At 56.5% G+C, this 21,237-nt stretch overlaps 1 protein-coding gene across 1 annotated transcript; it reads right to left on the bottom strand.

The window, feature by feature from the left end:
* Positions 1-1,674: 1,674 nt before the first annotated feature.
* Positions 1,675-20,138, bottom strand: STK35 (serine/threonine kinase 35). Its single transcript, XM_037402732.1, has 3 exons — positions 19,592-20,138; positions 13,195-13,942; positions 1,675-6,266 (listed from the first exon to the last, which is right to left on the bottom strand). Exons 1-2 carry the CDS (start codon positions 20,010-20,012, stop codon positions 13,230-13,232), a joined length of 1,134 nt encoding a protein of 377 aa, XP_037258629.1. The 5' UTR covers positions 20,013-20,138; the 3' UTR covers positions 1,675-6,266; positions 13,195-13,229.
* Positions 20,139-21,237: the final 1,099 nt, after the last annotated feature.

The following is a 21,237-nucleotide window of genomic DNA, read 5'->3' as shown; positions in this document are numbered from 1 at the left end:
GCTTTTTGGCTGCTGGTTGTGCCGTGTGGTCACCTGCCCTTACCAGCTTCTCACCTGCAGCGTGGCAGCACACGTGCAAGGTGGCCCGGGCTCACCCTCAAGCTCCTCCTGGACTTCATCTTTATTATGTTTACGAGCTAACGAGTGCTGGGGGCCGTGGGAGCTCACAGGGCACGGTACGTGTCTGGTCACGGAGAAGTACGTGATGCCATGACCCTGGAGGTGGGCAAAACTATCCTTGTCACTGGTGCAGCTTAAAACAGAGCGAAGCCATGAGAGCAGAAGGAGCCTGCCCGGAGGTGCAGCAGCATTTGTGCTGGGTACTTTGGGGGCGAGTGCATGTGGTAGGGGACAGCAGTGTGGCACAGCCACTCTCTGCAGCTGCACTTGTCACCAGGACAGGGACAGTCTTGGGGCTTGTCCCATACCCGCTGCCAGTGTGCTCCAGCCCATTCCCTGCCTGCAGGCAGGATGCTCTGGGCAGGACTGGGGAAGACATTTGAGCACCCGGGGTTCCCCTCACAGTGGGTGCCATACAGTCAATGCCCCTCGGCCCTGAGATAAACCAGCTGGAAGCTGGGGGGCCAGAAGGAAATGTGGCCTGGGCCCCCCCTTGCCTGCCAGTGAGTGGGGCAGCTCTGGCACCTCAGCATCACTCCAGCCGGGGCTGACCAGCCCCACTGCGATGAAAGGATCCATTTTCTGTCCCTGTCGGGAGTGATTAGGGAGCACAATGCTGATGGCCGTGCAGGGGGAGCCCGCAGCCACGTGGCCAGCAGCGCTGGGGCTGTCGGAGGGGGAGCAGGAGGGGAGACTGGCCGCTCGGCACGTCCCAGAGCGGGTGCTGCAGCTGCCCAGGGTCGCACGAGGCTGCGGGGCTGTTACACAAGGGCTGGCGGGCGACGGTGCGTGGCCCCGCATGCCAGGACACCGTGTCCCATGCCAGCTCAGGGTGGCCCCAAGCTGCTCAACACACGGGAAATCGCTGGCTGATGCTCCCCGGCCAAAGGAAAACTTCCTGCTGCTGCAGGATGCAGCTGAGCCTTGCTGTGCTTTTCCCACCATGAATGTCACCATGGCACTGGGGGTCCCGGCTAGAAATGGGGCTATGGGGGCTCCCAGCTGCTGTGGTTCTGGTCTGTGCATCTGGGACCTGCGGCAGAGCATCTGTGCAAAGGGAGAACACATTTGTGGTTACTAAAGCAGCGATTCTGCAGGGCACATTCCTTGCTGGGTTTGCAGCCACCTCCAGAGCAGGTGGCCAGCTGGGCAAGAGGCTGCTCATCCTCTTTGCCTCCCAAACAGCGGGGCTGCGGGGGACGAGGCAGGAACGGGAGGCATTCCCGCAGGCAGCGTGCAGCAGAGCCTGAGCTCGCCCACCCCGCTAATCGCCGTGGCCTACTTGGTGTCTGCAGCGAGAATGGGGCTAATCCTAATCCAAGGTGAGGATAAATGGCCACGGGTGCCTCACGCCAGGGAGCCATGTTCTGGTTGGCACTGGCCACCGTGCCTTGGTTTAGTGCCCCAAGCCCCCGGGGTCAGGCCGGTTACCTGTCCTGCGGGATGGAGCCAGAATTGCTTTAGTGCCTTGGTCTGCCCAGCTCTGCTCAGGGACCCTGCTTCCTCGCAAACCCGCTGCCAGCAGCACGGATGAAGACAAACGCACAAAGCTTGTGTTTCAAGTTGTGTGTGGCTTTTCAACCCCACCAAATAGCTTTATTCACACAATCGTTTCTTAATTTACAAAGCCTCTGCCACTCATACACATCAGGGTATCCACAGTGTTCAAAGAACTTAAATAGAACATCTCATACCAAGCCAAGTAAACCAAGTACAAAAAATAGATATAAAGTTGTTCACACATAGGTCCTAGATTACCAGCTTCTGTGCAAAAAAAAAAAAAAAAAAAAGAAAAATACAGATTCATTTACTAGTACCATTATCTTTAATTTGGAGTCTGGGTTTAAGCCTTCTGCTCTTGCTAGCTCAGCACAGGAGCTGCAGGATGAGGGGGGAGCCTGGAGCAGGACTGGGCCAGTACGCCCCTGTCCCAGGGCTCACCCAGCACCACTGGGGCCTCAGCACCCCCCAGCACGGCAGGGCAGCAGCTCCTCTGCAAAGCTGCTGTGCTTAGCTGGATGAATGAGCTGAAGGCCCACAGTGGGCTGGGCAGCTGCAGGTGCCAGAACAGGGACATCAAGCACTCCCCTGTGGCCCCTGCCAACTCTTCCAGCAGCTTGGATATCACCCTCAGAGATAAAAGCACTTGGGTAGCAACAGAGAAGCAGGATTTGTCAGGTCACAGCTGGAGGAGAGCATCTCTCTGTGCTTTCCTTCCAGCTGCGCCCACTGCCCCGACACCCACTCTGAAGTGGGAAATGCTTTTAGACCTGAAGGGCCACATGCTGGGATGAGCCCGGTAACTGACTGAGCAGCAGAGGTACCGCCAGCACAGCTCACCCCACCACCAGCGACAGCTCCCAGCACTGCCTCGTTGAGGGAGCCAGCAGCATGAGCATCGCTCGCATCCCATGGCCGAGGAAGCCAGCGGCTCTGCTTCCCAGATGCTGCCCCTCTGCTGAGCCTGGGACCTGTGCAGCCTGGCTGGTGGGATGGGAGGCTGCAAGGAGCCAGGGGAAAGCACGGCAGCACGCTCCTGTGGCACACGGCTGAGCCGGCATGCCCGTCCTGCAGCAGCATCGCCAAAAGGGAAGCAGGAGCCTGCCTCACCTCAGGCAGCTGTAGTGTGAAGGCTGGGCAGCACACACCTGGGGGAACGAGGGAAAGCAGCAACGTGTTTCCCTGCTCTCATGACCTGCAGAAAGCACAGGGAAACATATCCCAGTCCGTGCCCTGACGCAGCTGGCCCACGATGCTTGGCAGGCTTAAATCCAGACTCAGTACTGCATACAGAGGAGACACACAACGCTCACAATGGAGGATTTCCACAATGATGGTAATGCTTGTTTTAAGTCTTATTGCTCCAGAAAGGCTCTGGGAGCCTCTGATATGTGAAGGAGCTGGGTCCTGAGGAGTAAAGGAAGACCACAGGGGTAACTCTTATCTGTCACTAGCACTGCTGAACCTCAAACACAGCAGCAAGGGGACAAGGGGGAGCTAATCTAACCCCTCAAGGCTAGAGCCATCTCTGCTCTCTCCTCCCCATGGACCAAAGCTGGCTGGGAGATCCCCGTGACACCTGCACGATGCCAGCAGCGTCAGCCTTGCTGCAGGCTGGTACAGATAACATGTTTCCCAATCCTCCTGAGGCTTGGCTTGTTCCCCCCACCCACCCCATATCACTCTTGTAAACAGCATAGAAGTAAACAGTTTCATACAATCGCTTCCCCGGTACGGGCACCAGCTGTGTTCCCCACAAGCCTGGAGGGTGGCAGGGTTTAGAGAGGGTACTTGGCTCCCCCCATACTGACCAGAGCACCCTCCCGCCACCTGGATGCTCAGCCTCACTGCAGCCAGGAAGAGATGGAGACAGCATGGCCCTGGGCTGGGCAATAGGCTGCAGTCTCAGTGCTGCTTTCTTAAGCTTGACATTTCCCAGCAGCACATCCTAATGTCAAGAACATCTACAGCGGAGGGAGAAGTTCAGCCTGCAAGAGCTGGCCAGGAGCTGCCTGACAGACCCACCTGGGAAAAAAAAAGCCTAAACATCCTCCATCCCATAGCACATGCAGGTTTGAGCTGTTCCCAGTTCCCACCTTGTTCTAGAGGGAGTGCTGGTCTGGGCCAAAGTAACTGGGAAGAGAGAATGCTGGGAGCTGTAAACACAAGGCAGGTTCCTGTATAGTCTCAGGAGTTGAGCACAAAGAGCAGCAAAATCGTCAGGGACAAATGCTCTTAAAAGGGTAAATTAATCAGGGAAACATCCGTATTGGCCAAAGGCTAGCAGCCCTAGGACTTGTCCTCAGGAGTGTTTGCTAAATCCTAAATAAGGCACTACGGTCTAGCTCACTAACATCAAGCTGCTTTAAAAACACATCTGCAACGCAAAAGCTGAGGTGGAGACGTGTGGTTTGAAGATGGCCTGAAATGGTGGTGGACCAAGAGGGCTGACGCTCCCAGGGCTTGCCTGGATGCTGCCTGCCTGCTCTCCAAACAGGAGCTGCCTGCTGGGCTCACCCTGTCCCCAGAGAGATGGGTGACAGAAACCTCCTGCTAGGAAGCTCCCTTCAACTGGGATGTTACACCTGGCGAAGGGCCCTTCCAGCAGACAAAGCCACGTGAGCAGGGCTGGGAGATAAAGCCCTCTTACCGCACCTGTTCAAGCCATGGTTAGGTTATTACAGTTATAACAGTCGGGAGCAAAGGCTCTGTCAGGTGGAGGAAGGATGGCCCAATGATCAGGGCACTAATGCTGTAACTACAGGGTTCAGCTCTTGTCTCACTGCAAGCCCCCCCCCCCCGGGAGCTGGGGGAGAAACCCACCGGCAGCTTCTTGGCACAGCCGCTGTGGGGACCTGCTGCTAGTCAGAGAGGAATGAGAGCAGCCAAGGTGCCGTCCAGAGCCCCCGCGAGTGCTCTGCAGCCAGGGCCAAGGACAGCGCCTGCTGAGCAAACTGCTCAGACCCCTGGAAGGAGCCTGTACAGCCACAGTCTGACTATGGCCGGCCACATCCCACAGAAGCGTCCCCAGGAACAAACAGAAGAGCAGCGTGGGAACAGGGGCTTGGCGCTGAATTTGTGATGTCCTAACCTTCACAAGTCATAGACAGATGGTCTGGAGCCTCCTGGCATCGTCCTTGTAAGAGGGCCCTGGCCTTCCTGCAGCAACAGCCTTAACTTTGTGTCCTAGAACCAAAGGAAGAGGGAAAAAAAAGAAACCCCTCCCTCCATTCCCTGCTTTAGCCCACCTGAATTTCCTCCATTTCCACTTATTCCCATGAGGTCAGCAAAGTACACTGAGTAGATACAAGGACAGGCAAGGAACAGTTCCCACAGCTGGGGACGAGGGGGTAGGAGGGACCCTCTCCTGCCTGTGGCCCTGGCCAGCTCCAGCTGCAGTAAGGGCTGAGCGCCTGGGCAGGCTGTGAGTGATGCTGGGTCAGAGCAGCCCACTCCTCAAACTGCTCCCGGGTGATTTAGCCTGGTGAGAAATGTTTTAGTCAGTGCAGAACTTGCAGGGTGGAGAAGAGGTGGTGCTTTGCATTTACAGTGAGCAAAGTCTAAAAACCGTTACCACAGGGTCAGCCCCTGAATATTAGTGTTGCTCTATATATAAACAAGGAAATCCAGTATTAACTGCTCAGCCTGAGGTTCCAATCTCCTTACCTGAGCTGTACTGCAACCAACCCTAACCAGTGGCTTTGCTTCCAGGACATAGCCCTCTAGCAGGGAAGTGTTTCACGGGAGGTTAGAATCCAGCCCATGAGCTGTTTCGGCCAAAACTCCTCTTCTCCCAAGCATTGTTCCCAGCTACTGAAGTCTGGCATTACATGGAACAGAGCAGTGGACTGCTTTCCGTTTCTCTTCTATGCAGACAATGTCCACCTGAAAAAAAGTATTTTGGGGCTGCCTGTTGCTCTCTGTAGGGAAAGTCTGTAACAAGTGTCGCTAGTGAAATCCAGGTTGGGGAGAACGAAGGTCTGCCTGTCGCAGCAGCAGACCTGCCTTAGCAAATGGCTTTCCAGCTTGTTCATGCTACTCTATTCTAATGTCAACTGCCCACAGCCTGGGCAGCATCCACCTATTCAGAAGCTGCCTGGCCATGAAATTATTTAGCTGCTTGCAAACACGTGGTCTGAGAGAGACTCACTTTTTCTAAACCATTGCACCGCCAGTGCAAACCTAGCAATCACTGTGCTCCCATTTCCCCTAGGCAAAAGCAACAGCTTTAAACCCAAAGTTGTGCCCAGCTGGACTGAAGAGCTGGTGCCTGGCAGCACACCTCGCTGCCAGGCTGCCAATCCCCACCTCCTTATGGAACCAGGTCTCCTCTAGAAACATCTACTGAGTCAAATGGCAGTACAGGAGATACAGGGAGGGCTGGGCAATAGAAGCTCTGCTCTCTGGATCTTGTTTAAAAGTTTCATAAGCATGACAATTGCCAGCTTGTGCTCTTCTACAGGCTCATACAGCCCCGTCCTGCATCCCCAGAACACCCCTTCCCAACAAAACCAAATAACACCCAAAGATTTCACATTGCCAGAGATCCTGCAGACCAGGGATCTTCCATATCATCATCTTCCCTTATCTTTGACTTCCCTCGTTGCACATAAATAATGGAGATTGTGGGTCCCTGGTAAATAGACCTGCAAGAAAAACAAGAAAGGAGAGAGAGAGGTCAGGTATGTCAGTGGTTTTGTCCCAGTTACCACACTGTGACAACGTCCTGCCAGTGCTCCTGCTGCCACCTGACCCAGACTGCAAGTAGGGAAAGCAAGCAGGATCGTTAGTTCAGTGTGCTCACCGCACCTCTCCTTTCATCCCAAGCCCTAATCGAGCATCATTTGAGGGTCTGGGAGAACTCAAGAAGAGCGCACGCCTTCTCGTTACACAGCCCCAACAGTCACTGCAAACAGCAGCGCCTACGAACAGCAGCACCAGGTGGAGGGTGCAATAGTAACTGGATTGGTGCTGGAGTCATCCGGCTGCTGGGCAGCAGGGCTGGAGGACACCACTGTGGAAAAGGCACCCACTCCCAGCGCCTTCCCACTGGTCCCAGTTAGTCTGAGATAGGTGTTGCAGCATCCCTCTGCTTTGTAGTGCTTTTGTTATCGGTCCAGGCACCATGGGTCTACACTCTGTTTACAGTTATTTCTCCCTCAGGAGCAATTCAGACAGCCCTGCACGGAGCACGCTGCCAAGGTCAGCCCACATCCAGCTGCCCCACTGCATGGGCTGGGCTGGGCTGGGATGGGCTGAGCATCACCCCACAGCCCATAACACAGCCCCATCCTGTGGGGCTCACTGCAGTGATAGCCTGGCCAGAACCAGGACGAGCATTACCACAGCAGAGCCCAGCCTTGAGGGTCCACACGATGCACCCACAAGCGCTGGCTCCCAGTCCTCCACCGGGAAAGGTGGAACAAGCCGACACTGGGGACACCCTGCACCACTCACCCTGTGCGTCAGCAGCAGCTCCGGCTTCTCAAGTGGCACTGCAAGAGGTGGTTAAAATCCATTTGGTGCAACTGAAAGCAGAGCAGGATGGGTTCACAGCATGGCCCTGCTGTGCTTGAAACAGCTCATGAGGATGCTCAGTGCCAAGGATTTTAGGGAAAAACAGGCAGATCTGTGCTGCACAGTCGCTGCTCTGGCCCAAGCCCCTGTGCACAGCATCCCCCACAGCCCCTATAGCACCAAGGGTCCTGCAGTGATTCATCTGCAGCCCTGGCACAGCACCCTCCTGCGCTCTGAGGCTCAGGGATGCAGAAATTCTCAACCCCACAGGTAAGCCACCAACATTTTCCACCCCGTTTATTCGCAATCCAGCAAATTCCCTATGGACATCCCATCCAGCAGCAGCACTGGACCCAGCAGAGGAACAGCAGAACAGCACACATGGCATGAGATGTCACTTCTGTACCGGAAATACATCATCCAGGTATTCACAGCCTTCAGGAGGGAGGGACCAGCAGAGCTGAGGCCAGGGGCTGTGCTGGGAAGCAGTGGTGATGGTTTGATGAAAGCTGGGACCCACCTGGCTGACAGAGGGAGCTGGGGGTCTCCCCATTGCTGCCAGCTCGGCTCAGTGGCACCTCAAGGGCTTCCTGCAGCAAGGGACAGGGCTGGAAGTCTCTGGAACATGTGCAAACCTTCAACCCAAGGGGAGGGCCCTGCTTCACTTCATCACCCCAAGTCCTATGCACAGGTGGTAATTTTGCAGGACTTAGCAGTTTAATTTTTCCCCAATCTTGAGCTCTGAGCAAAGTTACATGGAAAAAATAGGGGATGAGTGTTCACCTCTCCCACCAGGAACAAGCAAGGGGCTCTGCAGAGATGCAGAGTAAGAGCAACAGAGCAGTGGGAGAGACCTGCTGAAGGAAAACTGCCACTGCCCAGCAAATTACTCAAATCTCTCAGCCCTAGGAAATCTCATTAAAGAAATCCATGCCCAAAGAACACATTTCTAAAGGGGCTGCCTCTACTGCTCAGAGCAGAAGCCAGGACAATGGGCACGTTGCTTTTCAGGAGAGGTTCACCAGGAGATGCTGCCTTTGCAGGCTGCAATCAGAAAAGCACCCTTCTGTTTGAGAAGGCAGGCTTACAAGAGGCACCAGGACATCAGGTCAGGAATTTTCTGGAAGTAGCTTCATTAGTAAGTAGGGCAGCATTTCTGTTTGTGCTTCCCTGGCATAGGAACATTTTCAGGGAAGGAGCTTGCCTGAGCAGCCCCGAGCTCACACACTGAGACAGGAGAGCTCACTCCATTGATGCACACTGTTTCAGGAGTTTGTTCAAGGGCTTTTAATCCCTCCACTGATGCCACTTATAGTTTTAATCAGCTCGAATGTTCATTCGGCATCAGGAAGATATGAACCAGCAGTCCCCAGAGTCCTCATCCAGCACCTAAGGAAATGACACTAATGCGTGGGTCACAGCAGAGATAGGAGATGGCAGTGCAGTCTGCGTGGTAGCTGAGGGCTCAGCGCAAGGCAGAGAGAGATAACCCAGCACCTTCTCTTGTCAATCATGTTATCTGCCCCTGCATGGGAACACAGGGTACCAGGGAATGGGGCTGAGGGCCTGCTTTGTCTTTTAAATCCTTCCTCATGCTCTCCTCATTTATTTGCAGCACACCCTTTAGGAGCTTCCTTAAATCCAACCTTAAATTCACAGGGGGGAGAGCAGGGATGACTTCGAGCAAATGCAAACAATAACACATCTGGCCAGAGGTGATCCAGTTCACCCTCAGGGCTTTGCTTCTCCCCAGGTAGAACCCAACACTGCCCAGAAAGATGTGCACACTCCGCAGTGTGGCCCTGCGATGCTGCACCCGCGGCTACAGCCAAGAAGAAGATCTGACCTTGCTTTTACTGTCCCATGGCTTTTGTCCATGCCAAGACTAACAAACCACACCGAAAACAGACTGAGGTCAAATCCAACATTATTTCAGAAATGAAACTGCTATTCTTTTCCTTGCCTTCCTGCCCTGTTCCTGGCCAGGGGGTCAAGGCACTTTTACCACATGGTAAAATTTGAGTTGAGTGGTACTAACAGACAAGACATCACTGACAGCTCGCAGAGATGCTGCTGATGGGCTCCCCATCCCTGTCCTTCAGGTCTGAAATTCTGTAGGGCAGCAGTTTATCAGGAGCGGCTGGGCACAGCACCAGAGAGCTCTCGCCGGGTGCAGACACCGTCATGCAGGGAGAGCAGATGAGCTTGTTCAGCATCAGCTCCTGTTGCATTTTGAAAACGCAAAGAGAACAATGCAAATGCAAACAGTTACTTTCAGCTGAAACTGGAATGATCGGAACCAGTGACAGAGGAGTGCTGGAGTGAGTCAGGCTGGCCTTCACCTCAGATACCTTCCTGCCGAAGGCAGCCGAGATGGTGCAGGCTGCACCACGCCACACACAGATTCCTGCCACTCACCTTGAGCATCCACTCCAAAGCCCAGACCTACTGTTTTATCCACAGCAAAACCATCGCAGAACACGATCTATCAGAACAAGCTGCCTTCCACACTGATCACAACCATTGCAGATGGATATCCTACATGAACTAAAACAACAAAGTCTCTTAAATGCATAACTGCAAGTGGTGGGTGACGCTGCCACTGCTCCCCTTGTTTCTGTGGCTGAGACCACTGGTGCCACTCCAGCGAGCAAACAGCCCGCGCTCTCGCTGTACCTCGCTCCTCAGCAACTTCTCTGAGCGTTGCTCAACCACACTACACAGCCCCACAGCATCAGAGCATCCCACCGAAGCAGGGTCCACGGGAGCCCCCTCGCCTGCCCTGGGAACTTGGAGGGCAGCTACAAGAGACACGCAAAGAAAACTATGTTCCCATTGTAGGAACAGAGGAGGGGGAGGGCAGCCCCAGACTCCCAGTATGGACGTGGAGGGGTGAAATACTCCTTTAGTGTGCCTGCAGGGACAGTGCCGGGCTATCCACGGCAATCAAGAGAATCAGCAGGTACTCGCACAATCCAGCCACTCCCTAATTGCACTATAAAAAGGCTTTTGTCCTCCTTGCCCAAAAGGCATGCTTTTGGGAGCAGCGATCTGGGGCTTTAGATAAACTTGCTGCAGAGGGTGGGGAAGCAGAAAGTTCAAATGAGATAAGACTTTCCTTCTCCCCACCGAAATGCTGCCCACCTCTGCTGGCCTTTACCGCCCCTGGGCAAGGAGAGCAAGGGATAAGCAGGCTCATCTCCTCCCCAGACACCAAGCCAGAAACAATTTCCCAGCTGAGAACTGACATTTCATAACTGCATTTTGGAAGGGTAACAGAGCATGAAGCCTGCTGACTGGCAGGTGCATGCAGCATCCGAGGCTGAGCTAAAGGCAAAGCTGTTGGGACATGAAAAAACAATCCTAAGGGGTCAGCGGCCATGCCAAAGACTAAGCAAAAATCTGACTGCCTGGGTCAGGAAGGGTTATGGTTTTCCAGGTTATGACATGGAACAAGGCTGAGCAGGGGCTGAAGCTGTCCGAGGGAAGAACTTCCTGCATGACCCAGCAGCCTATAAGCTCACGCCAGTGCCACAATTAAGCTGTAAGAGGTTACTTGAGTTTCTCAGTCAAATTACCTGAGAGCAGAATTCAGGCCCTGCTCTAAATCCTACTTTAGCTTCTCAAGCAGGTTTCTGATTTAAGATTTGCATTTACTAGGAGCCAGAGGTAGGCTGATAGGAATGCACAAAGCTACACAACACATTAGACAAACCCTATAGGAAGGCACACCAAATATCCTGCTGCCCCATAAGCAAGCCAGAGGACTGCTCCCCACAGCACAAAGCTCTGGGTTTGCGGTGAACATATGGCCAGCGCCGGGCTCCTATCTGGGCCAAGCAGCCGCGCTAGGGATGCCAGGTTGCGTTATGCAAGCGCATCCCTCACCGCCGCAGCTGCGTCACCCACAAGAGCTCTCGGTGCAGACTCACGGCTGGCTCCGGCCACGGGTGGGTAGCGGGGAGGCTGCAGAAGGCAGCTGGGTTTTAAGCAAACAGCCCCCGGGTAGGACTGTCCCCTTGGTGTTTGTTATCCCTGCATGTACTGTTCTGCAGATCTGCGCAGGATGAGTTCTCCCCGCAGGGCGAGGGCTGGTTGTGTAACTCAGCAGCATCATGGCAGGGAGCGATGGCAGATGGCAGCAGGCGAACCCCGACCCTCGGCGAGCAGCAGCACCGCTCCCAGCAGCCAGGAGCCCCACACCTCAGCCTGGCACGCAAGGTGGGGTGCCCTGCGCTCGCCCCAGGACCGGATCACACCCAGCTCCAGGGCTCCCATCTCTGCGGATTCGCTCCCCCACCCTAATCCCCAGCCCACACTTGCACTGGGACCAGTACCAAGCCTCAGCCCCAGGCATAAGCAGTCGCATCAATTACTTGCACTGGAGTCTTAAGGGTGTTAAATATTTTGCGGGGGGGGGGCCTGGTGTGCAGATGGGACAAACCAGCAGTGACAGAACTAGACCTACCAGCGGGCCTTCCCATTTCTATATTGCTATTGCTCTGCATACAGCACAAAGCTCACCTGGGTGGGCACAAACACACAGAGGGGACAGGCAGCACGCTGCTTTACATGAGCTCAGGGAGAAGGCTCAGGTGGGCAGCCATGAGGGTGTTTGGTTGTTGTTTTGTGTTTGGGTTTTGTTTGCTTTTGTTTTTTGGTTGGGTTTTTTTGTTTTTGTTTTGGTTTTTTTTTTAGCAAAACCTGCCCAAAATATCCCCACCTTCCCATCACCCTGCTGCTGGAGGCTCGTTCTCGGGAGCGGGCCAGGCACACAGCCGTGGGCTGCGAGGGTGAGGGCTGAGTGTTTGCTGGCTAGGGCAGCCATTTCGTCCCTCTCTGCTCTCCCGTAGCTGGGATCTGCTCTGGTCCGGCAGGATCTGTGGGGGTTTGGGGTGAGGTATGGGCTTGGAGCCCAAGCTGCAATGCCAGCGCCAAACACGAGCAGGCTCCCAGATGTCTCCTGCGACCTGCAAGGGCCTGGTGGCTCTGCAGGAGCCTGAGAAAGGCCCTGGGCTGGGAAGACATCAGCCTCGCCCCTTGTAATCTGTATTTTTTTGGTTTCATTGAAGCATTTGGCCAGGAGAATGCCTAGTAACAGCTCCTGTTTACAAACTGCTTTGCCATGCAGACACCACCTCCCAGTCCTTCGGTATCACTGGTTAATGACATCACCAGCTGCCCCACATCCTGGGGTCCTTCCAGACCATGTGTGACCACTCAGGCCCCTGGAGCAAGACCTCTGAGCTTGGGACTATTTAGGAACCAAGCTGGGGGAGGAAGGAAGGGACTCTGCTTGAACAGAGCTGAGGTCAGCCTCAGCACAACTGTTCTGTAAGCTTCCTTCCTGAGCAGACACAGGTCTACAAGTCTACAAACTCAGACACGGGGGACCAAAGCATCCTACTGGGTTTGGGCAACTGCAGCTCACACCAAAGGGAAGTCTTGCCTTTAGCAAGGAAATGAAACAGACCCACGAAACAGACCCACAAGACAGACCCCACGTGCCTCGTCGGTGAAAGCAAACAGCTTTGTCTGTACAGAAACAGACGTGCCGCTCCACTCAGTGCCTGCTCGCCCAGCCAGCTGAGCCCCAAGGTGTCCTGTCTGAGTCTGAGGGGAAGGGGACTGTGCCAGACAGCAAGGTGCTCACTGCGCTGACCACAGAAATTATACCACACAGCAGAGGAGACTGAACTGGCAGCTCCTTCCCTGCCCCCGGGGAGAAAGAGACATACCCAAAGAAGGTGCTCACAGGTCTCTGCCATGCACCAGTGTGTCTCAGCCACTGGCCAGGACCTCCAAGGAGCAGGGCTCCTGCCCAGCCCTGCCAGCTCCGCTGGGCCTTTAGGCAGCAGTGGGACATGCAGCTGCTAATTCTGTTTCCCACCTCTACTTTATTTTTGCAGTAGAATAGGTGGAAAAAAACCTCAGAAGCAGCACTCTGATGAGTCACTATAGAAATAACTGGGAACATAAAAGAGTCTTTTGTGTCACAAAGTGCATTATCAGGCTGGTACAGCAGACAGAATAATAGAAAAACTGTGGATCACTTACCCAGCTGCAAAGCACAGCTGTGCCCTGCCCTGAATTTAAGCAGCACATGTAACCTGGTCCATTCTGGTTTCAAGCTCAAAGGCATCAGGTCGATCCTGTGGGTTAGCAGCCAACATGTCTTTCAAGAGCTGCTTGATTCCCTCGGACATGGAAGTCCTGCGTTTCTGAGGGATGTGCAGCTCCATCTTTGGGTTTTCTAGCAGCGCTTCCCCAACAGGCACAATCTCGGTCCCCTGCTTGATGTAGGTCCCCAGCAGCTCCTTCTTGGTCTCCGCATCAATGAAAGTTATCCTCTCAATCATGGCCCAGATGATGATGCCAAGGGCGAAGATGTCAGCCTTGGCGGTGTAGTGTCCCTCCCAGACCTCGGGCGCCATGTAGAAATCGGAGCCGCAAGCTGAAGACAGCCAGTACTTGTTCACATTCACATTTTTGTTCTCATGCCCGCCCTCCTTGCCCCGAGCAGTCAGGCCAGCGCAGACCTTACTGAGCCCGAAGTCAGCCACCTTGAGAACAGGGGTGCCAGACTTCTCGGTGATCAGGATGTTGTCTGGTTTCAGATCCCGGTGGACAATATGGTTCTTGTGCAGGAAGGCAATGGCACTGGTCAGCTGCAGCATGAAGCTCTTGTTTGTGGCCGGGTCAGGTCTTCGTGAGAGCACGTACTGGTTGAGGTCTCCCCCTTCACAGAACTCCATGACAAACCACAGGTAGCAAGGCTCCTCTGCATAGCCCAGGATCCTCTCACCTAACCAAAAGGGACAAAAACAAGAGTGGGTTTTTCAGGCACATTACAAAATGTCCACACTGACTCAGCACAGGCAAGAAACGGGTCTGGTTTACATCAACAGTAAAGGCCTTAGGAATGTGGCCGGGACCTATCGCACCACGGGGTACCAGCAGTGATGCTGGTACTGCCATGGCTTCACATGCTTTAGGACCTCATCGAGTGCCACGCACCAGCACCACGTTTATCTGAGCCCATTGCCTAGGAGGCAGCTCAGGGACTTGCTCCCAGCAAAGTGCAGGCGCATGAGTGAAACTGAGCACACACCTTCTCAGGTGCTTGCAGGGAACTTGGAAGCAGAGAGTTACTTTCCTGCACTACTGTCAGGCAGTTCTCCCCAGGCTCTGACAGCCAAAGCAGCAGAGACTAAACGCACAATTAGCAGCAAGTCCCCAGGAAAAAAAAAAATAAATCAGTTTATGCGAACACCAGCTCTCCCACCTGAGCTCTGCTGCAAGAGGCAAAGGCTGGCTTGTACCTTATGCTTTACTAGTATAACTGCAAGTGAGGAGTAAATCACAAGTAAATCAATGCTGTGCCAGTACAGCCTTGCTAAGAGCTGTCACACCAGTGTCAAAGCATGCTGGCTCTTCCAGACTATATCTATGCATTTAAGCATTGTGTTTGTGCTAGAGAAGCTCTGCCACTTCAGACAGTTTTCCTTAAGTGTCAAGAGGTCTTTAAAAAGAGGAAACTGGAGACTCAGGTAGCAAATGCTGAGCGCAATCTCAGCCACGCTTACAAATATAACTGTAACCTCACTTGCGAGTACCGCTACTCAGTATTATGTCCTGAACAGCTTCTTCCTTCGCCAGATGTTCACTGAGCTCTTCAAGCTTAGAGCATCGCTGGTCTAGCTTGGCTCCAAACTCATCTAGGTTTTACTCCACTATGCCCCTGCCCGAGCAAACCACTCTCCTGCACATAAGCTAGATCCATCGAGAAATATAAAAGCACCGTATCAGCTAATGGGACCAGGTCTGCCACCGGTGCTCCCAGGGCATCCCCTCACAATGCTGTGATGCTCTGGGGAGCACCAGCAGCAGATCTGGCCCTGTCAGCTGATACCAGGATGCAAACCCTGCTGCCAGATCCCAGTTCACCTTCACAGAGCACCCAGGTGACAGGCAGAGCCTGCACACACAACCAGGGCATTGTTTTGCTCTAGGAACCAGTTTTGCTGTTTTTGTTGGGTTTTGTTTGTTTGTTTTTTTTTTTACCCTCAAGCATCATAAGGGAGAAGCTGGAGGACACCACTCGCCTCTGCCACAGTTAAGTCACACAGACAGACCCAAGTGTTTTGAAAGCAGTTAAATAACTCCACCCTTCTGACAAAGTTGGGTTTTGTTTTAGCAAAGCCCTAGAGAGCATCTGGGAAAGCAAACTTCCAGCAGCAGGTAAAGCCAAGGACTACCAGAGACACCCAAGCCCTGGGCTGCCCAGCACCCGTGCCTGGAACAGTCAGTGATCAGTATGGGTGGGAATATTGGTTATTTGCACAAACAGTCTGTATCCATGGCTACTGCTATGGAAATGAAAGTCTGCACAACAGAAGGATTTGGCTGCACCTCCTTGCCCTCAGCAGAAGGTAAAGGTTAGCTCTGGGGGATGGGAAGGACCATGAACAGGCTGGAGATATGGGGACCTGGGTGCGCTTTGAGGAGCCAAATGAGACACACACCCCCCCCCAAGTGCTGGAGGGGCAGCACGCAAGGCCAAGGACCAACTAGGAGCAGCACAGGACAGCTCAGCTCTGGAGACCAAAACGTTGACCAGGAAAAGAAGCATCTCTGGCATGAGCCAAGACAAGCATGACAGCACGGGAACTGAAGCAGAAGCTCCTCATCCTGGGAGTGGAGCCCTTTGCACAGCCAGGACAGCTTCAGCTCACACCACTGCTGCCACCTCGGGTTTGCTAAACCCCCGCAACGTTGCAGCAGAGCACACGGCTTTGCTTTCCTGCTCCCCCCAGCATCCCAACGTGGGTTTGGCTCTTCTCAGCCAGGAACCACACCATTGATGGGGAGCATGGCAGATCCCTGTGCCCATCATACATGGCCAGGAGCATCAAGGATATTCACACAGCAGCACTGCTGACAACCCCTTCCTGCAGAGAAGTGGCTCAAACATCAGCTCACCAGCAGCCAGGACCTGCTGTCTCTGACAAGCCAAGGTTTGTTTTTAGCATAACTAAGGCTCTGATTTAAAACTTGGCCCCTGAACCTCAGCAAGCACAGGGAGGATGCTGCCGACCCAGCGGTAGCTGCAAGCACCAGGCTCTTCACTTTGGGTGGAGCACTGCTCAGAGAGGCTTAAGCCAAGAGTAATATTTCCTCATTTTCTTTCTATAATCTGAAAGTGTTTTAGTCGTTAAATCATCTTCCTGCCTTCAAAACAAACAGCTTTAAACATAGAGATGGCAAACAGCTTCCTAAAGATGAGATGTTAGCAAACTGAAGTCAAGCAGCCAAGAGCTAAAGTGATGCAGACAGCAGGCAAGACCTGTTCTCCATCACAAAGCAAGCATCCCTGCATGCTCCCCGCCCAGACACCGGACCGGACTACATACACTAACCTCTCCATCTTTGCAGCAGCCCTCCTACAACCCATCCTGGGAGCTCATTAACAGCTTGCTAATTTGCTTAGCATGACAGAGTGGAAAAAAACCCTTACTGACAGAAGAACCAATATCCCCCTCCCCACCATTGTGTGTAACCTCTGACTCCCCCCATGCAAAGGGGCTGTGCTAGAGAGATGAGAGCCAGTGGCACGAAGCCTGGGTCCACCGGCTGATGGTAACATGTGTGAGCGATGCCAGGGCAGCCCACAAGCGAGTCTGAGCACTGGTGGCCCCACAGGTGACGTGCTAGGAAGCAACACCTTATACCTGTTCTCTTATTAAGACAGCTCTACCACTGCTATGGGCACATGGCCATGCACAAGCCTCGAAAGTGCACATGTATCAGGACACCAAGCACATCGCTCAAGTATGTGCCTGTCCTCCAGGCACAGTGCCAGGCTTTCAGCTTCCTTTTTGCTCTCTGCCCCTAAATTTATTATTCCACAACTCATTAAAATGAAGAGGATTTGAGCTCTGCACTGTAGCCGAGACCCAACATCGCCTGGTATCCCAACAGTTGTGCTCCCGATTCAGAAGGTCTCCAACTAATCCCCCCTGCGCCCTGAGCCCCGGCATGTTGGCACAGCATCTGTGCTGGCCTGTAAATAGCCCAGCTGCGGTCGTGCAGAATGGCACGGCAGCACAGCTACAAGTCGGCTACCTCAGCTGGAGCGACAGCACAGCAGCTCCACGCACACAGCTCATGAGCTGCAGGCAGGGACGGAGAGCAAGCAGACCTGGGAGGCTCATCTAGCCCTAACTTTAGCTTTGAAAATATTTATTGGTGCAATATCAGACCCAAAGCTTGGGAAGGCAACAAGCACAGCCTCTGCCGGAGCCTGTGGCCAGCACAACACAGCCTGGGGGGCAGTCAGGAGGAAGGCAGATAGAGGGGAGAACACGCTCTGGTTTGGGGAGTGAAACTGCTACTCTCCAGCCTTGGGATGGAGAACCCAGCTCTGCTCCCCTCTTCAGAGAACTGCAGCAGGACCCAGACAGGCAAAGCCCTCCCCACAGCAGGGAAGTCGGGGTCACCTATAGCTGCACAAGAGCTTTCTCCAAGCCATGCCACCTCTTCTTGGGGTGTGCAACATGAGAAAGGAGTGCAGGAAACACCTGTACCTGCCAGAAAGAGCTTGACTTACTACAGCCAGGCATGCACACGAAGGGAAGAGCTGGCTCCTCTCCCGAGGAGTTGTGCCTGCAGGAGCACATGAAGGAAGAACACAGGCTACACAGAAATTAGGACACTGTCCTTCTTGGGAAGGCTCCCTTGGGCAGTTGTGTGTGGAGTGTGAAGGGAGAGCAGGATCAGGTCTGCATGGGGTAGGGCCAGGCAGGTCTGGACGTGTCACCCCCGAGAGCGCAGAGGGGACAGGCAAGGCAGGGGCAGCCAGAGCCAGAGGTTTGCTTGGAAGATGCACCTCAGCAGCCTCGCAGGAAGTCTGTGCCGGTTACAGGGTTTAAAGGCTGCCTACACTAAGGGACTCAGCTGGGTGGCAGGGGTGGGCACAGGGAGACCGAGCTCACCCCAAGGAGTGTTCGGGAGTCCAGGCACACAAGTTTGGGGAAAGAGGGTTTGGGGTGAGCTGGCTCTGGCAGGCTGGGGGGGGCATGGGGGCATTGAGGATACAGGGCTCTGGTATTTTTCCACACCTTCACTGCACTTTGGCAGAGCTGGGTCTGACAAGCAGCCAAGGGAGCAAGGGGAGGGAGGGAGCATTTCAGAGATGTCACCATCACAATCATCAGCTGTAGCAGAAGAAAGTGACTCCTCACAGTCCCACAATGCTGCTGAGGGACCTCAGGGGAAGGAGGGAGCGTCAGCCCAGGCTGCAGGCACTGGTGCTTCCAGGGCTGTCCCCACAGAGCCAGCACTGGCATAGGAATGGTGACAGGAGAGCTTGAAGAACAGTCCCAAAACTGTAAGAGCTTGAGGGAACAGGCAGGGCACCATAACAGGCTGCAGCCTTGGGGTCCTCAGAGGAGATGGGATGCTGTGCATCAGGTGTCCCCTTGGGGACCTTCACTGGTCTCTGGCCCGGTCACACCAAGGGACATGCATGGGCTGTGGGGCAGTTCAGGGTAGTGGAGGGAGCCCCAGGACTGGGGATGTAACTGAGGAGTTAAGTGCTGGCAAGGGGTGCAGGGAAGAGCTGAGGGCAGCACACAGGGACAGTCCCCAGGGCTGGGTCTGAGCCTGAAGATGACAATGGGGTCCCTCAGGAGGAGGGGCACAGGGCTGGGGGGCTGCAGAGGTGTAGGGTACAGGGAGGGACCCCATGGGCAGGGCACAGGGCTACTGAGGCACAGGGTGGGGGCTTAGGAAGGGGTGTCCCTGTGAGCCACACACAGAGGAGGAGAGAGTAGTGGGGACACAGCAGCAGAGCCCAGGGATGCAGCACAGGGCAGGGTGCAGGACAGGTGATGCTGGGCAGAGGTCCCACAGGGGTGGCTGGCAGCAGAGCAGGGTGCTGGGGCAGCAGAGGGACCCTGTGGGGGAGCCCCATGGGGACACATGGAGGTGGGTGATGGGAGCAGCAGGGAGCACGCCTGGGCAGGTACCCCGGCAGTGCAGGGAGACCCCAGGGCAGGCAGGGGCGAGAGGAGAGCCCAGGGATGGTTATACTGGAAAAGTGGTGAGTCAAGGTGGAAGGAGGGGTGTCGTGAGAGCTGGGGGGAGCTGCTGAGAGCAGGCGATGCCAAAGAGGGATGCGGGCAATGGGGTCGTGCTCTGGAGCCAGGGACCAGCAGCAGCACCTGGGGTGTGAGTGGCCGGGAAGGGCACCCCAGGGGCAGGAAAGGGGACGACCCCAGGGGATCCCGCGTGGCTTATCCCCGCGGGTACCTGCTGCGGGGGCGCTGGTGACAACGGGGAGGTGGCAGCCCCAGGGTGCTCAGCAGGGGGTAACCGGGGGGTGAGGCTGAGGGGACACCCCGGGAGGGCGGCGCTGGAGCAGTGCCCAGGCCGGTGCGGGGGGTCCCGGTACCTTTGAGGGAGGTCTCCACGAGGCGCAGGTAGAGCTGGCTGCGCTTGTTGCCGTGGCTCATGCGCTGCCCCAGGCCGTGCCGCTGCAGAACACACTCCTCGAAGCGCACCACGTTGGGGTGCTGCCGCCGGAGGCTCGTCAGGGCCCAGAACTCGGCCAGCGCCAGCTCCACGTTCTCGGGAGCGTCGCAACGGATCCGTTTCACCGCCAGCCGGGCGCCGCTGCGGCCCGACACCGCCTCGTACACCACGCCGTAGGCCCCGCGGCCTATCTCAGCCAGCAGGCTGTACCGTGGGGCGCCGCCGCCGCCAACCGGGCCGGGCCCCGCCGCCGCCGTCATGGGGCCCCGCCGCGCCGCCCGCCGCCGCCGCCGCCGTCCCGCCCTTTGTGTCCCGCGGCGGCCGCCGTCCGCCGTCTCCATGGCACCGCCGCGGGCCGCACGCCTGCCACCGCCGCCCCCCGCCCCCCCCCCTCGCCCGGGAGCGCCGCGCCGGGGAGCGCCGCGCGGGCGAGGGGGCACGCGCCGCCGCGTCGGAGGGCGGAAAAGCGCGCCCTGCCTGCCCCTTTAAGCGCTCGGCCAATCGCGGCGGCGCGGGATGAACCACCGCGACGTCGGGGGAGGGGGGGGGGGATACGGTACCGGCAACCGGCCTCCCCCCAGCGGCCGGGAGGGCGAAGGGGGCGGCGGGCCGGCTTTCCGAACCCGCAGCCGGTAGCCGGGGTGCAGCGCCGCCAAGGATGACTCAGCGTGGCGGAGGCTCACAGCGGCAGTCGGACCTCCCACCCCCCCCGCCGCCGCCGCCGTGGTACGCGCCGGCCCAGTGCTAACAAGCCGGTCCTCGGGATGGTGGCGCCCGGCGGCGGCCGCCCCGGTGTGTGTGTGTCCTCTCCTCGCCGAGCATGGCAGGGCACCGGCGGGGGGGGGGGGGGGGGGGGGGGAGCGCGGCGAAGGGAGGGACTCGCCCGCGGGGCTCACCTGGGGCGCGGGGCCGGGCTCCGGGCCGGGCGCTGCGCGGCGGCGTGTGAACGGGCGGGGCGGCGGGATAAAGTGGGGCCACGCGCCCTGACGTAACCCCTTATGTAACGGCGGCGGGGGGCGGGGGGAAGGGGTCACCCGTCCCCGTCCACCCTCCCACCGTCACCGGCACGGCCGGTGCTCCGGGGGAGGGGGATGATACCGCATTTTAGGGGGGTGATGCCCCGGGGGGGGGTGATGCCCCGGGATCCGTGCACTGCGTGCAGGACCATGAGGGGCGGCGGGGACCTGCTGGGACCCCCCCCCCCCCCCGGGGCTGCAGCACGCCCCCTCCCCCAGGATAGCGGTGCTCCCGGTAACTGGGACCCCGGCTCCCCGCGGGGCCGCTGCAGCTTCACCGCTCCCCGGGCGGGCAGCGATGGCTGCTGGGGTCCCCCCCCCGGCCGGGGGCTTCGCCAGCGTCAGTCCAGCCCGGGCAGTGCGGGGGGGGCGGGGCGGGGCAGGTTCTGCACCGGGCTGGGGACCGGGGGGAGCAGCCGGCAGCCCGCGGGGCTCGGGGCTCTGCACGCCGCTCCCCCCGTGGGCTTCGCGGGGGGGTGATAGCCACCAACCCCCCAAACTTCATTTTCCAGCCGCTGCTCCCCACGGTTCCCGGCCGTTTCCCAGCGCC

This window comes from Falco rusticolus, chromosome 10 (assembly GCF_015220075.1).
Source record: "Falco rusticolus isolate bFalRus1 chromosome 10, bFalRus1.pri, whole genome shotgun sequence".
NCBI classification, from domain to species: domain Eukaryota; kingdom Metazoa; phylum Chordata; class Aves; order Falconiformes; family Falconidae; genus Falco; species Falco rusticolus.
Note: the sequence above shows the minus strand (reverse complement) of the source record. Positions and strands in the feature narration are given on the sequence as shown.